The sequence below is a fragment of the Microchirus variegatus genome (assembly GCF_963457635.1).
Source record: "Microchirus variegatus genome assembly, chromosome: 4".
Taxonomy (NCBI): domain Eukaryota; kingdom Metazoa; phylum Chordata; class Actinopteri; order Pleuronectiformes; family Soleidae; genus Microchirus; species Microchirus variegatus.
The window spans coordinates 38,304,477-38,317,917 of record NC_139805.1 but is presented as its reverse complement, the minus strand read 5'-3'; the positions used below and the strand labels follow the sequence as shown (position 1 = coordinate 38,317,917).

Genomic DNA, 13,441 nt, shown 5'->3' with positions numbered 1-13,441 from the left:
GATGATGATGATGTTGTTTATGATGATGATGATGTTGTCGTTTATGTTGTTTATGTTGTTGTATATGATGATGATGATGTTGTTTATGATGATGTTGTTGTTTATGATGATGCTGTTGTTTATGACGTTGTTGTTGACACAGATGCGTACCCAGTTTCAGAGGTGGTGTACTCGTGATGATGATGATGATGTTGTTGTTGTTGTTGTTGACACAGATGCGTACCCAGTGTCAGAGGTGGTGTACTCGTGATGATGATGTTTATGTTGTTGTTGTTGACACAGATGCGTACTCAGTGTCAGAGGTGGTGTACTCGTGATGATGATGATGATGTTGTTGTTGTTGTTGTTGACACAGATGCGTACCCAGTGTCAGAGGTGGAGTACTCATGATGATGATGATGTTGTTTATGTTGTTGTTGTTGTTGTTGACGACACAGATGCGTACCCAGTGTCAGAGGTGGTGTACTCGTGATGATGATAATGATGTTGTTTATGTTGTTGTTGTTGTTGACACAGATGCGTACCCAGTGTCAGAGGTGGTGTACTCGTGATGATGATGATGTTGTTTATGTTGTTGTTGTTGTTGACACAGATGCATACCCAGTGTCAGAGGTGGTGTACTCGTGATGATGATGATGATGTTGTTTATGTTTTTTATGTTGTTGACACAGATGCATACCCCGTGTCAGAGGTGGTGTACTCGTGATGATGATGATGATGATGTTTATGTTGTTGTTGTTGTTGACACAGATGCGTACCCAGTGTCAGAGGTTGTGTACTCGTGGACACAGGAAGCAGCTAAGTCAGTGGTGGTGGCAGAGGACGGATCACGTCTGAACCAGTATCATCTGATTGGTCAGACAGCAGGGACAGAGGACATCTACACCAGCAGAGGTACACACACACACACACACACACACACACACACACACACACACACACACTTTCTCTACACAGCTGTAGGGGGCGACATAAGCAGCAGCAGCGCTTACTTATTATTACTACTATTGGTCCAAAGATGTCCCCTACAGAGACAGAGATAGAGACGATGAATGAATGAATGAGGAGGATTTAAGCCGCCGCCCACTCATGACCAGCTGTCTCTGTGATCCTGAGGGTCTGCAGGGTTAATCCTCTCTGTGATGTCACTGAGGGGGCGTGGCTACTGAGGGAGGGGGCGGAGACACAGACAGAGACACTGTTACTCTCGTCTTCAAACGTCTTCAGTCAGAACTTTTCACATCACGTCCAAACACAAATCTGGATTCCACAGACAGTGGAGACAACTGTGTGTGTGTGTGTGTGTGTGTGTGTGTGTGTGTGTGCGTGCGTGCGTGCGTGCGTGCGTGCGTGCGTGCGTGCGTGCGTGCGTGCGTGCGTGTGTGTGTGTGTGTGTGTGCTCAGCTGATCTCAAGTACAAACCTCTTTAAAGAGCCAAGAATAGAAAGACAGTGACCTTTGACCCAGCAGGTTAATCCAGGGAGGACATTGATGAGGACAGTGATGAGGACAGTGGACATGAGGACAGTGATGAGGACAGAGGACATGAGGACAGTGATGAGGACATGAGGACAGTGGAATTGAGGACAGTGATGAGGACAGTGATGAGGACAGTGGACATGAGGACAGTGATGAGGACATGAGGACAGTGGACTTGAGGACAGTGGACATGAGGACAGTGATGAGGACAGTGGACATGAGGACAGTGGACATGAAGACAGTGGACATGAGGACAGTGGACATGAGGACAGTGGACATGAGGACAGTGATGAGGACAGTGGACATGAGGACAGTGATGAAGACAGTGGACATGAGGACAGTGATGACAGTGGACATGAAGACAGTGGACATGAGGACAGTGATGAAGACAGTGGACATGAAGACAGTGGACATGAGGACAGTGATGAAGACAGTGATGAAGACAGTGGACATGAGGACAGTGATGAAGACAGTGATGAAGACAGTGGACATGAGGACAGGACAGTGATGAGGACAGTGGACATGAGGACAGTGATGAAGACAGTGATGAAGACAGTGGACATGAGGACAGGACAGTGATGAGGACAGTGGACATGAGGACAGTGATGAAGACAGTGGACATGAGGACAGTGATGAAGACAGTGGACATGAGGACAGTGATGAGGACAGTGGACATGAGGACAGTGATGAGGACAGTGATGAAGACAGTGGACATGAGGACAGTGATGAGGACAGTGGACATGAGGACAGTGATGAGGACAGTGGACATGAGGACAGTGATGAGGACAGTGATGAGGACAGTGGACATGAGGACAGTGATGAGGACAGTGATGAGGACAGTGGACATGAGGACAGTGATGAGGACAGTGATGAGGACAATGGACTCACCAGTTGACCAACATGGCGGCGTTGTTCTCTGCGATGAAGGGCAGTTCTCCTGCGACGCTCCACAGACCTGACAACACGATCATCCACCACCTCCTCATCCTCATCTTCATCCTCACATCACATCACAGAGGAGGAGCAGGAGGAGCAGCAGGAGCAGGAGGAGCAGGCTTCTCCACACACACACACACACACACGCTCCAAACTTTCCCTGTGAACCTTCATCAGCTCGTCATCAGCTCTGAGAGGACGAGGATCTGTCCACTGTCAAGAGACACCTGACCTGTCTGTCCACAGGGAGAGAGAGAGAGAGAGAGAGAGAGAGAGAGAGAGAGAGAGAGTGTGTGAGTGTGTGAGAGTGTGTGTGGGGGGGGGGTCAGGATGCAGATTGAGCTGGGATTAGCGAGAGAGAAAAATGGGATTTTGCTCACCAGCAGAAAGAAAAGAGTCATCTGTGGATGTTCTGTGTTCATCAGGGTCTGTGGACACACACACACACACACACACTCAGTAATAACAACAATAATAATAATAATAATAATAATAATAATAATTAAAGCTATAAGCAGCACTGTGTGAGCCCTTCCAGCAGGTGGCGCTTTTGTGCTCGTACATTTACAAAAACGTTAAAGATGGAGGCCAAATTGAAAATGGCTGACTTCCTGTTGAGTTTTGTGTTTGTTCGTCACACGCTCTTGTCCTACCAGGTTTCACCTCCGTGGGGCGCTACTGAGCCATTTGACACCATCTGACACATTTCCCTGCAGTCGGTGGTGATTTATCACGGTTTAGATCCAAAACGTGATCATTTCTGAAGAATAATAATAACAGGTTACAACAGCGCCCTCTGCTGTATAAGCTGTCTTTTATTAAATGCTTTATTTTGAAGGGTTCCTGCTGTGAATGAGTGATGCTCCCTCCTGTGTTGTGCTGCCCCCTGCAGGTCAGTACACCGTGATGATGGCTCACTTTTACCTGAAGAGGAAGATCGGATACTTCGTCATCCAGACGTATATGCCCTGTTTCATGACCGTCATCTTATCACAGGTGTCATTCTGGCTCAACAGAGAGTCTGTACCTGCTCGCACTGTCTTTGGTCAGTGAACACAACACTACACAACACTACACAATACTACACAACACAACACAACACAACACAACACAACACTACTACAGAGAGTCTGTACCTGCACGCACTGTCTTTGGTCAGTGAACACAACACTACACAACACTACACTACACAACATAACACTACACTACACAACACATCACTACACAACACAATACAACAAAACACTACACAACACCACACTACACAACACTACACAACATTACACTACACAACACTATACTACACAACACAACACAACACAACCACACACCTGTTAATAATCTGTTATCATGTCAATATCAGAGAAGATTCTCTCACACCAAAGTCACTCACTCTCCCACACCAAAGTCGCTCACTCTCTCACACCAAAGTCACTCACTCTCTCTCACACCAAAGTCACTCCCTCTCCCACACCAAAGTCACTCACTCTCCCAAACCAGAGTCACTCACTCTCTCACACCAAAGTCACTCACTCTCTCACACCAAAGTCACTCACTCTCTCACACCAGAGTCACTCACTCTCCCACACCAAAGTCACTCACTCACTCTCCCACACCAAAGTCGCTCACTCTCTCACACCAAAGTCACTCACTCTCTCACACCAAAGTCACTCACTCTCCCACACCAGAGTCACTCACTCTCTCACACCAAAGTCACTCACTCTCTCACACCAAAGTCACTCACTCTCTCACACCAGAGTCACTCACTCTCCCACACCAAAGTCACTCACTCACTCACTCTCACCAAAGTCACTCACTCTCTCACACCAAAGTCACTCACTCTCCCACACCAGAGTCACTCTCTCTCTCACACCAAAGTCACTCACTCTCTCACACCAAAGTCACTCACTCTCTCACACCAGAGTCACTCACTCTCCCACACCAAAGTCACTCACTCACTCTCTCACACCAAAGTCACTCACTCTCTCACACCAAAGTCACTCACTCTCCCACACCAAAGTCACTCACTCTCTCACACCAAAGTCACTCACTCTCTCACACCAAAGTCACTCACTCTCTCACACAAAAGTCACTCACTCTCCCACACCAAAGTCACTCACTCTCTCACACCAAAGTCACTCACTCTCTCACACCAGAGTCACTCACTCTCCCACACCAAAGTCCATAGAGTAAACCAGTGATTTTAACATAACAGCATTTTAGTGAATTCAGCTTTTAAAATATTTCATTTAGACTTAACTCAGTGACACAAAGTGACCACACGAGGCAGCAGAGGACCAGAGCTAAAAGACTTAAAATCTCTGGTTTTCTCTATGGGCTTTGGTGTGGCAGAGTGCGTGGTTTACTTGGTGCCTCCATGTTGACAGAGTGTGTCCTCTCAGGTGTGACCACAGTCCTCACCATGACGACGCTCAGCATCAGTGCTCGTAACTCTCTTCCTAAAGTGGCGTATGCCACAGCCATGGACTGGTTCATCGCCGTCTGCTACGCCTTCGTCTTCTCTGCGCTCATCGAGTTCGCCACGGTCAACTACTTCACCAAGAGAAGCTGGGCCTGGGACGGGAAGAAGGCCATGGAGGCTCAGCAACCCAAGGTAAGACGTCCTCACGTGTCCTCACGTGTCCTCACGTGTCCTCACATGTCCTCAACACTCGGATTAGGACTTTTTCTATGTCCTATGAGGACATTTTCTGTTATTTTAGGACATTTTCTGTTATTTTAGGACATTTTCTGTTATAGCAGGACATTTATGTCATGTAGTAGGATGGGTGTCAAAGTCAAATGACCTGGGGGCCAATGAATGACTACTGTGGTCAATAGGGGGCCGGCCTAGAGAACAAAAAGTGGGGGAAAAAAACAACTTTCGATAACGATGTTTCGATGCGTCTAGCTCATTTACGTAGGGTGCAAATCGCCAAAATGGACGCCAAAATTCAAAAGGGCCAACTTCCTGATGAGTTGAGGCCATGGTCTTCCCGCCAAGTTTCGGGAAATTCGATCTATGCCGAAGTTACAGGGCACTTCCTGTATCATGGCGAATGGGTTGCCACGGTCACGCTGTTTTGAATCCGCAAAACAACTTCGCTAACGTTGCTCCTACACATATTATCTAGGAACATACATAGATTTGTAGGAACGTACAACGTAGATTCGCAAAATCGCCAAAATGGACGCCAACATTCAAAAAACGCAGACTTCCTGTTGAGTTGAGGCCATGGTCTTCCCACCAAGTGTCAGGAAATTAGGTGGAAAACAACACCTAATTTCGACAACAACTTTGCTAACAAACATTATATTATACTGTGTCACCTCGCTGGCAGCTATGCCTAAACTTTGTGTTTAAAAGATAAAAGATTGCCCCCTGATGGTCATTCATGAGAAGACTCTTCTTTGCTCCTCTGCAGAAAAAAGACCCGCTGGCTTTGTCTAAGAAACCTAACAACGCGTGTTCGGCTGCAGGCGTGAACTACACCACCAACCTGACCAAAGACTCGTCCATCTCCACCATCTCCAACAGCACGGCGGTGCAGCTCAAAGCCTCAGAGTCCAAGACTCCAGACCCTAAGAAGACCTACAACAGCGTCAGCAAGATCGACAAGATGTCCAGGATCGTGTTCCCCTTGCTCTTTGGAACCTTCAACCTGGTTTACTGGGCCACGTATCTCAACAGAGAGCCCGTCATCAAAGGAGCCGTGTGATGTTCGTCCACGGTGTGGTCCACACCTAGTGGTCCATGGTGTGGTCCATGGTGTGGTCCACACCTAGTGGTCCATGGTGTGGTCCATGGTGTGGTCCACACCTAGTGGTCCATGGCGTTGTCCACACTTAGTGGTCCATGGCGTGGTCCATGGTGTGGTCCACACCTAGTGGTCCATGGCGCAGTCCGTGGTATGGTCCACACCTAGTGGTCCATGGTGTGGTCCACACCTAGTGGTCCATGGTGTGGTCCACACCTAGTGGTCCATGGTGTGGTCCACACCTAGTGGTCCATGGCGCAGTCCGTGGTGTGGTCCACACCTAGTGGTCCATGGTGTGGTCCACACCTAGTGGTCCATGGCGCAGTCCGTGGTGTGGTCCACACCTAGTGGTCCATGGTGTGGTCCACACCTAGTGGTCCATGGTGTGGTCCACACCTAGTGGTCCATGGCGTGGTCCACACTTAGTGGTCCATGGCGTGGTCCACACTTAGTGGTCCATGGCGTGGTCCACACTTAGTGGTCCATAGCGTGGTCCACACTTAGTGGTCCATGGTGTGGTCCACACCTAGTGGTCCATGGTGTGGTCCACACCTAGTGGTCCATGGTGTGGTCCACACCTAGTGGTCCATGGTGTGGTCCACACCTAGTGGTCCATGGCGCAGTCCGTGGTGTGGTCCACACCTAGTGGTCCATGGTGTGGTCCACACCTAGTGGTCCATGGTGTGGTCCACACCTAGTGGTCCATGGCGCAGTCCGTGGTGTGGTCCACACCTAGTGGTCCATGGCGTGGTCCACACTTAGTGGTCCATGGCGTGGTCCACACTTAGTGGTCCATGGCGTGGTCCACACTTAGTGGTCCATAGCGTGGTCCACACTTAGTGGTCCATGGTGTGGTCCACACCTAGTGGTCCATGGTGTGGTCCACACCTAGTGGTCCATGGTGTGGTCCATGGTGTGGTCCGTGGTGTGGTCCACACCTCGTGGTCCGTGGTGTGGTCCACACCTAGTGGTCCATGGTGTGGTCCACACCTAGTGGTCCATGGTGTGGTCCATGGTGTGGACCACGCGGTGTGGACCACAACATGGACCATGCCATGGACCACTAAGTGTGGACCACGCCATGGACCACTAGGTGTGGACCACACCGTGGACCACACCATGGACCACTAGGTGTGGACCACACCATGGACCACACCATGGACCACACCATGGACCACACCATGGACCACTAGGTGTGGACCACACCACGGACCACACCATGGACCACACCATGGACCACTAGGTGTGGACCACACCATGGACCACACCATGGACCACTAGGTGTGGACCACACCACGGACCACACCATGGACCACACCATGGACCACTAGGTGTGGACCACACCATGGACCACACCATGGACCACACCATGGACCACACCATGGACCACGCCATGGACCACACCATGGACCACCGCGTGCGGACCACACCATGGACCACACCATGGACCACTAGGTGTGGACCACACCATGGACCACACCATGGACCACACCATGGACCACGCCATGGACCACAAGGTGTGGACCACACCACTGACCACACCATGGACCACTAGGGGTGGACTGTGACGTGGTCCATGGTGTGGTCCACACCTAGTGGACCATGGTGTGGTCCATGGTGTGGTCCACACTCGGTGGTCCATGGTGTGGTCCACACCTAGTGGACCATGGTGTGGTCCACACCTAGTGGTCCATGGTGTGGTCCACATGGTGTGGTCCATGTCTTCTTAGGCCGTCAGCTCACAGTCTGCATGTGTGTTGCTTTAGGAACAACGTGGCCATGTTTGCCTTGCGTTTGTACATGAAGAACATCTTCAGTCACAGTTTCTTTAATGCCGGCATCAGACGGTGGATTCTTACCGTGTGCTTGTTCCAGGACCTGGAAACACGACCAATCGTCCTTCACCACACTGCATGGCCTCATCGGGGAGGCGGGGCAAAGAGGCGAGTGCTGTGGGGGGATTGTGGAGTGGTTCGTTCAGGTTCTCCTGTGGTCGGAGACAGAGTCAGATTAGACAGATTAGACCAAACCTCTGGACTACACGGTGGTGAATGCGTGGTCTGATCCCGGCAGACGTTGTTAGTGTTTGGCGTTCATCTTTTCTGCTGCAGTGTGTGGTCCACGGTGGTAAAACGAGGCCAAAGGCTATGCAAAAACCACACTTTTACTCTTATTGTTATTCAACAGCTGCTTTTATCTTTGTAACAAACAAAAAAAAGAAAACAAAAAAAAGGTCTGGAGGTCCAGGTTTTGACGGCTCTGGACCCTGGAACATGAATGTTTTGCTTCCTTGTTAAAAGCAGACAAACAGCCATGCTTAATGTGTTGCCTTCAGAGTGTGAATGCACTGAAACGCTCTTATTCTCTTAAGTCATCATTCAGGCTTTACAGTCAGGTTGTATGAGGTACTGTGAGCGCCCCCTGTGTGTGAAGAAGAGACTGGTGTCATGAAATCGACATCGGTTTAAGTCTACGATATCTACGTCACATGAACGCATCTTTATCTCAGTGTTAAACCTTATTTAATGTTCTTCATTTGAGGATGCTACAGTAGCTTCTAACGTCAGCTAACACCTGATGCTACAGTAGCTGCTAATGTCAGCTAACGTCTGTTGCTACAGTAGCTGCTAACGTCAGCTAACACCTGATGCTACAGTAGCTGCTAACGTCTGATGCTACAGTAGCAGCTAAAGTCTGATGCTACAGTAGCTGCTAAAGTCAGCTAACGTCTGATGCTACAGTAGCTGCTAACGTCAGCTAACACCTGATGCTACAGTAGCTGCTAACGCCTGATGCTACAGTAGCTGCTAACATCAGCTAACACCTGATGCTACAGTAGCTGCTAACGTCAAACCAACGTCAACCAACGTCAGATGCTAACATTTTGCTGCAGTAGCATTTAAGTAGCTAGCATTTAGCATACAGGAAGTATAAAAGATCACAGTTTTGAAAACAGGAAGCTGCAACATATTCGGACGTAGAATTTTCCGACGTTTACAGAAATGATCGTAGCTTTTGTTTCTTTTTACAAGAAAATTCTTCAAATCAACCTGAAATAAAAACTGTACAAGCCATTGATCGACTGAAGTTTGCTCACTCTCCCACACCAAAGTCACTCACTCTCCCACACCAAAGTCCATAGAGTAAACCAGTGATTTTAACATCACAGCACACAGGAGTTCACAGGAGTTGTTGATCCACTGCTGCCTCCATCACTAACTTACAATGACTGATTTTAGTGAATTCAGTTTTTAAAATATTTACTTTAGACTTTACTCAGTGACACAAAGTGACCACACGAGGCAGCAGAGGACCAGCAGCTCCTGTGTCCCTGTGAGCTAAAATCACTGGTTTTCTTTATGGACTTTGGTGTGGGAGAGTGAGTGGTTTATAGACGTGATCATGTGACGTAGATATCGTAGACTCAAAACAATACCACTTGAGAAAACCCAGAACGGCCTCATTGATGTAAAGATTTAAAGCTTCTTGTACGTTTGTCTTCGCTAAACAAACGTGTAAATATTCGCCGCTTTTAGAAAAAAGCTCGTAAACTTAGCTTCTACATCACGTCCATAAAAAAGCAGCGGAATAGTTTGCGCTTCAGCAATTTTGACGAAACATATTAAGCTTTTTTAAGAAATGTTGTCTTTTTTAGATACATTTGTTGTTTCTATAAGCTTTGATGAAAACTTGCAAGTATTATCGTTAAATATTTAGATGCTTTTAACATTTGTTTTGTCGTAAAGAGACAGATTTGATCTTATCAGGTAACCACTCTCAAGACACGACTGTCCAATTTTAACAATGTTTGAGGTTTCAGGTAAATCATGTTTAACATGTGGACAAATGTGATGCTTTGATGTTGTTGCCAGCAGTTAGACGAGTAGAACGATACCAAACACTTGTATCGTAAATGTGAAGCCATGGACAGAAACTGGTTAGCTTAGCTTAGCTTAGCTTAGCTTAGAGATGAGAAACAGGTTCATCATGTTTTCTTTCCGGAGAGATAAACTTGAAGAATGATGGTGTCATTTTGACAGAGAGTCACAATAGCCAGATAGCTAACAGTTAGCTCAGCATAAAAAGATGGGGAAACAGTTAGCATGGCTTTGATGTTCACATGAGTTTTATCTCACTGAAGAAGGCGCAATAACTTCATTTTATGTCCTTCATTTGAGGAGCGCTCTCATTGGCTAACAGCTATACTGTGGCTGCTAAAGCTGCTGCTAACATCATACACTGATGACAGGAACTGAAGCTTCTGTATACAGTAGCTGCTAACGTCTGATGTTACTGAGCCTGATGCTACAGCAGCTGCTAACGTCAGCTAATGTCTGATGCTACAGTAGCTGCTAATGTCAGCTAATGTCTGATGCTACAGTAGCTGCTAACGTCAGCCAACGTCGGATGCTAACATTTTGCAGCAGTAGCATTTAAGTAGCTAGCATTTAGCCTACAGGAAGTATAAAGAGATCTCAGTTTTGAAAACAGGAAGCTGCGACGTGTTCGGCCGTAGATTTTTCCGACGTTTACAGAAACGATCGTAGCTTTTGTTTCTTTTTACAAGAAAATTCTTCAAATCAAAATCCACCTGAAATAAAAACTGAATAAGCCATTGATCGATCGATCGATTGATTTATGATATTGTTGATGTTATTAATGTAAGATTGAAGTGAATTTTAGATAAATGCAAAAATCTGAAGCAATAAACGACGCAAAATATGTGAATCATGAGTTTTCTGTTTGTTGATGTTTTTATTTTAAATGATTTAAATGATTCTTATACTGTTTTATCTTTATTAAATGTGTCTCTTTAAATGTAAATAAATAATCTGTGAGTTCATTTTACCACAGAAGAGACGAAATTATGCAGTAGATATACATGTGTACATATACTGTAGATATATCTACAGTATCTCAGTGATGATGATGATGATGATGTATATTGTGGATTATGCTTCATATTTAGAAACATTTGTGCTTAATCTGAGTTGATGGAACAAAGATGGAGCTGCTCCTCCTCTCATCACTTAAATCCATCCTGGTTTTTCCTGTGGCAGCAAACATCTGGATCACATCTGTTTGTCCAGGATTTACTTCATTTAAGTTGCTTTTTACATTCACATGCATCCAGTTAAGCTGCTGCTGATGATGATTTTACTGCTGCTGCTGCTGCTGCTGATGATGATGATGCTGATGATGATGATGTTCTGCTTCCTTTGCTCCATAAAAACTAAGAAATCACTCAAACAAAAACAAAGACGTCTGAGATCATCATCATCATCATCATCATCATCATCATCACGGATCAATGTTTTTACCCATTTTCTAACATTTTATCGATCAAATCACTAAAATAAATGAGAAAATAATAAACAGATGAACCATAAATATACATGGAAACAGCAGCGGGAAATTCATATATATACATATGTATATATATATATATTTTTTTTTAATCATTACTTAATGTATAAGAAGCAGTTTTCCAGTACCTGTGTTTCTCTCTGTGACCACCAGAGGGCGACAACAGTCAGTCAGTCAGTGAGTGAGAGACAGAGATTGATCTCTGCGTGTCAGGCTGGTTGTCAGCAGCAGGGGGCGCTCACAGCTCAGTCAACTCTGACTATGAACAGACGAGAAAAAGCAGTGATTTACCAGAAGCTCACCATCATCACAATACTCTACACTGTCTGTCTCTGTCTGTCTGTGTGTGTGTGTGTCTGTCTGTGTGTGTGTCTGTGTGTGTGTCTGTCTGTCTGTGTGTGTCTCTGTCTGTCTGTGTGTGTGTCTGTCTGTCTGTCTGTGTGTGTCTCTGTCTGTCTGTGTGTGTGTCTGTCTGTCTGTCTCTGTCTGTCTGTGTGTGTCTGTGTGTGTCTCTGTCTATTTTTATTTCCTGTGACACCAAAAAAGTCAACAACAAAAGCACTGAAATAAAACACTTGAAAAATGAAAATGAAAAATATATAAAAATGAAGGGGTTCACACACACACACACACACACACACTGCTGCCCTCTCTCTCTCTCTCTCTCTCAGTTGTGTCCTCAGTCGCAGCAGAAGAATATCTAAGACAGTGAGAGGGTGAGAGGGTGAGACAGTGAGAGGGTGAGACAGTGAGAGGGTGAGACAGTGAGAGTGACAGAGTGAATCAAAGATGTCAGTGAGTGTGTGTTGTTGTTGTTGTTGTTGTCATGTGATTTACATCTGCCTGATGTCACTGATGCTGCTGCACACATGGTGAGTACACACACACGTGTGTATAATATTTTTGTACCTTAAGTCATATTGTGTGCACCTTAAGTAGTATTTTGTGTACCTTAAGTCTATTTTGTATCTTAAGTAATATTTTGTGTACCTTAAGTCATATTTTGTACCTTAAGTAATATTTTGTATCTTAAGTAATATTTTGTGTACCTTAAGTAATAATTTGTATCTTAAGTAATATTTTGTGTACCTTAAGTCATATTTTGTGTACCTTAAGTCATATTTTGTGTACCTTAAGTAATATTTCGTGTACCTTAAGTCATATTTTGTGTCTTAAGTCATATTTTGTATCTTAAGTCATATTTTGTGTACAGTTATATTTTTGTACCTTAAGTAATATTTTTGTAAATTAAGTAATATTTTGTGTACCTTAAGTCATATTTTGTGTACCTTAAGTCATATTGTGTGTACCTTAAGTCATATTTTGTGTACCTGAAGTAATATTTTGTGTACCTTAAGTCATATTGTGTGTAACTTAAGTAATATTTTGTACCTTAAGTAATATTTTGAGTACCTTAAGTCATATTGTGTGTACCTTAAGTAATATTTTGTGTACCTTAAGTAATATTTTGTATCTTAAGTCGTATTTTTTGTACAGTTATATTTTTGTACTCTAAGTAATATTTTTGTAAATTAAGTCATATTTTTGTAAATTAAGTCATATTTTGTGTCCTTAAGTAATATTTTGTGTACCTAGTCATATTGTGTGTACCTTAAGTAATATTTTGTGTACCTTAAGTAATATTTTTGTACCTTAAGTAATATTTTGTGTACCTTAAGTCATATTTTTGTACCTTAAGTAATATTTTGTGTACCTTAAGTAATATTTTGTGTACCTTAAGTCATATTGTGTGTACCTTAAGTCATATTTTGTACCTTAAGTAATATTTTATGTACCGTAAGTCATATTTTGTACCTTAAGTAATATTTTGTGTACCTTAAGTCATATTTTGTATCTTAAGTCATATTTTTTGCACAGTTATATTTTTGTACCTTAAGTAA

At 44.8% G+C, this 13,441-nt stretch overlaps 2 protein-coding genes across 2 annotated transcripts in view; one reads left to right on the top strand and one right to left on the bottom strand.

Annotated features, from left to right (window-relative positions):
* gabrb3 (gamma-aminobutyric acid type A receptor subunit beta3) overlaps window positions 1-2,465 on the bottom strand; it is a gene marked incomplete at both ends in the record, with an annotated part of 21,128 nt that extends 18,663 nt beyond the window's left edge. Inside the window, one exon of the mRNA XM_083888555.1 lies at window positions 2,368-2,465. Coding sequence (XP_083744681.1) covers window positions 2,368-2,465 — 98 coding nt within the window. The remainder of the gene's footprint in view (window positions 1-2,367) is intronic.
* Window positions 1-6,134, top strand: part of gabra5 (gamma-aminobutyric acid type A receptor subunit alpha5) — a gene marked incomplete at both ends in the record, with an annotated part of 10,753 nt that extends 4,619 nt beyond the window's left edge. The window contains 4 exons of the mRNA XM_083888557.1: window positions 751-894; window positions 3,308-3,460; window positions 4,818-5,029; window positions 5,841-6,134. Coding sequence (XP_083744683.1) covers window positions 751-894; window positions 3,308-3,460; window positions 4,818-5,029; window positions 5,841-6,134 — 803 coding nt within the window. The remainder of the gene's footprint in view (window positions 1-750; window positions 895-3,307; window positions 3,461-4,817; window positions 5,030-5,840) is intronic.
* Window positions 6,135-13,441: the final 7,307 nt, after the last annotated feature.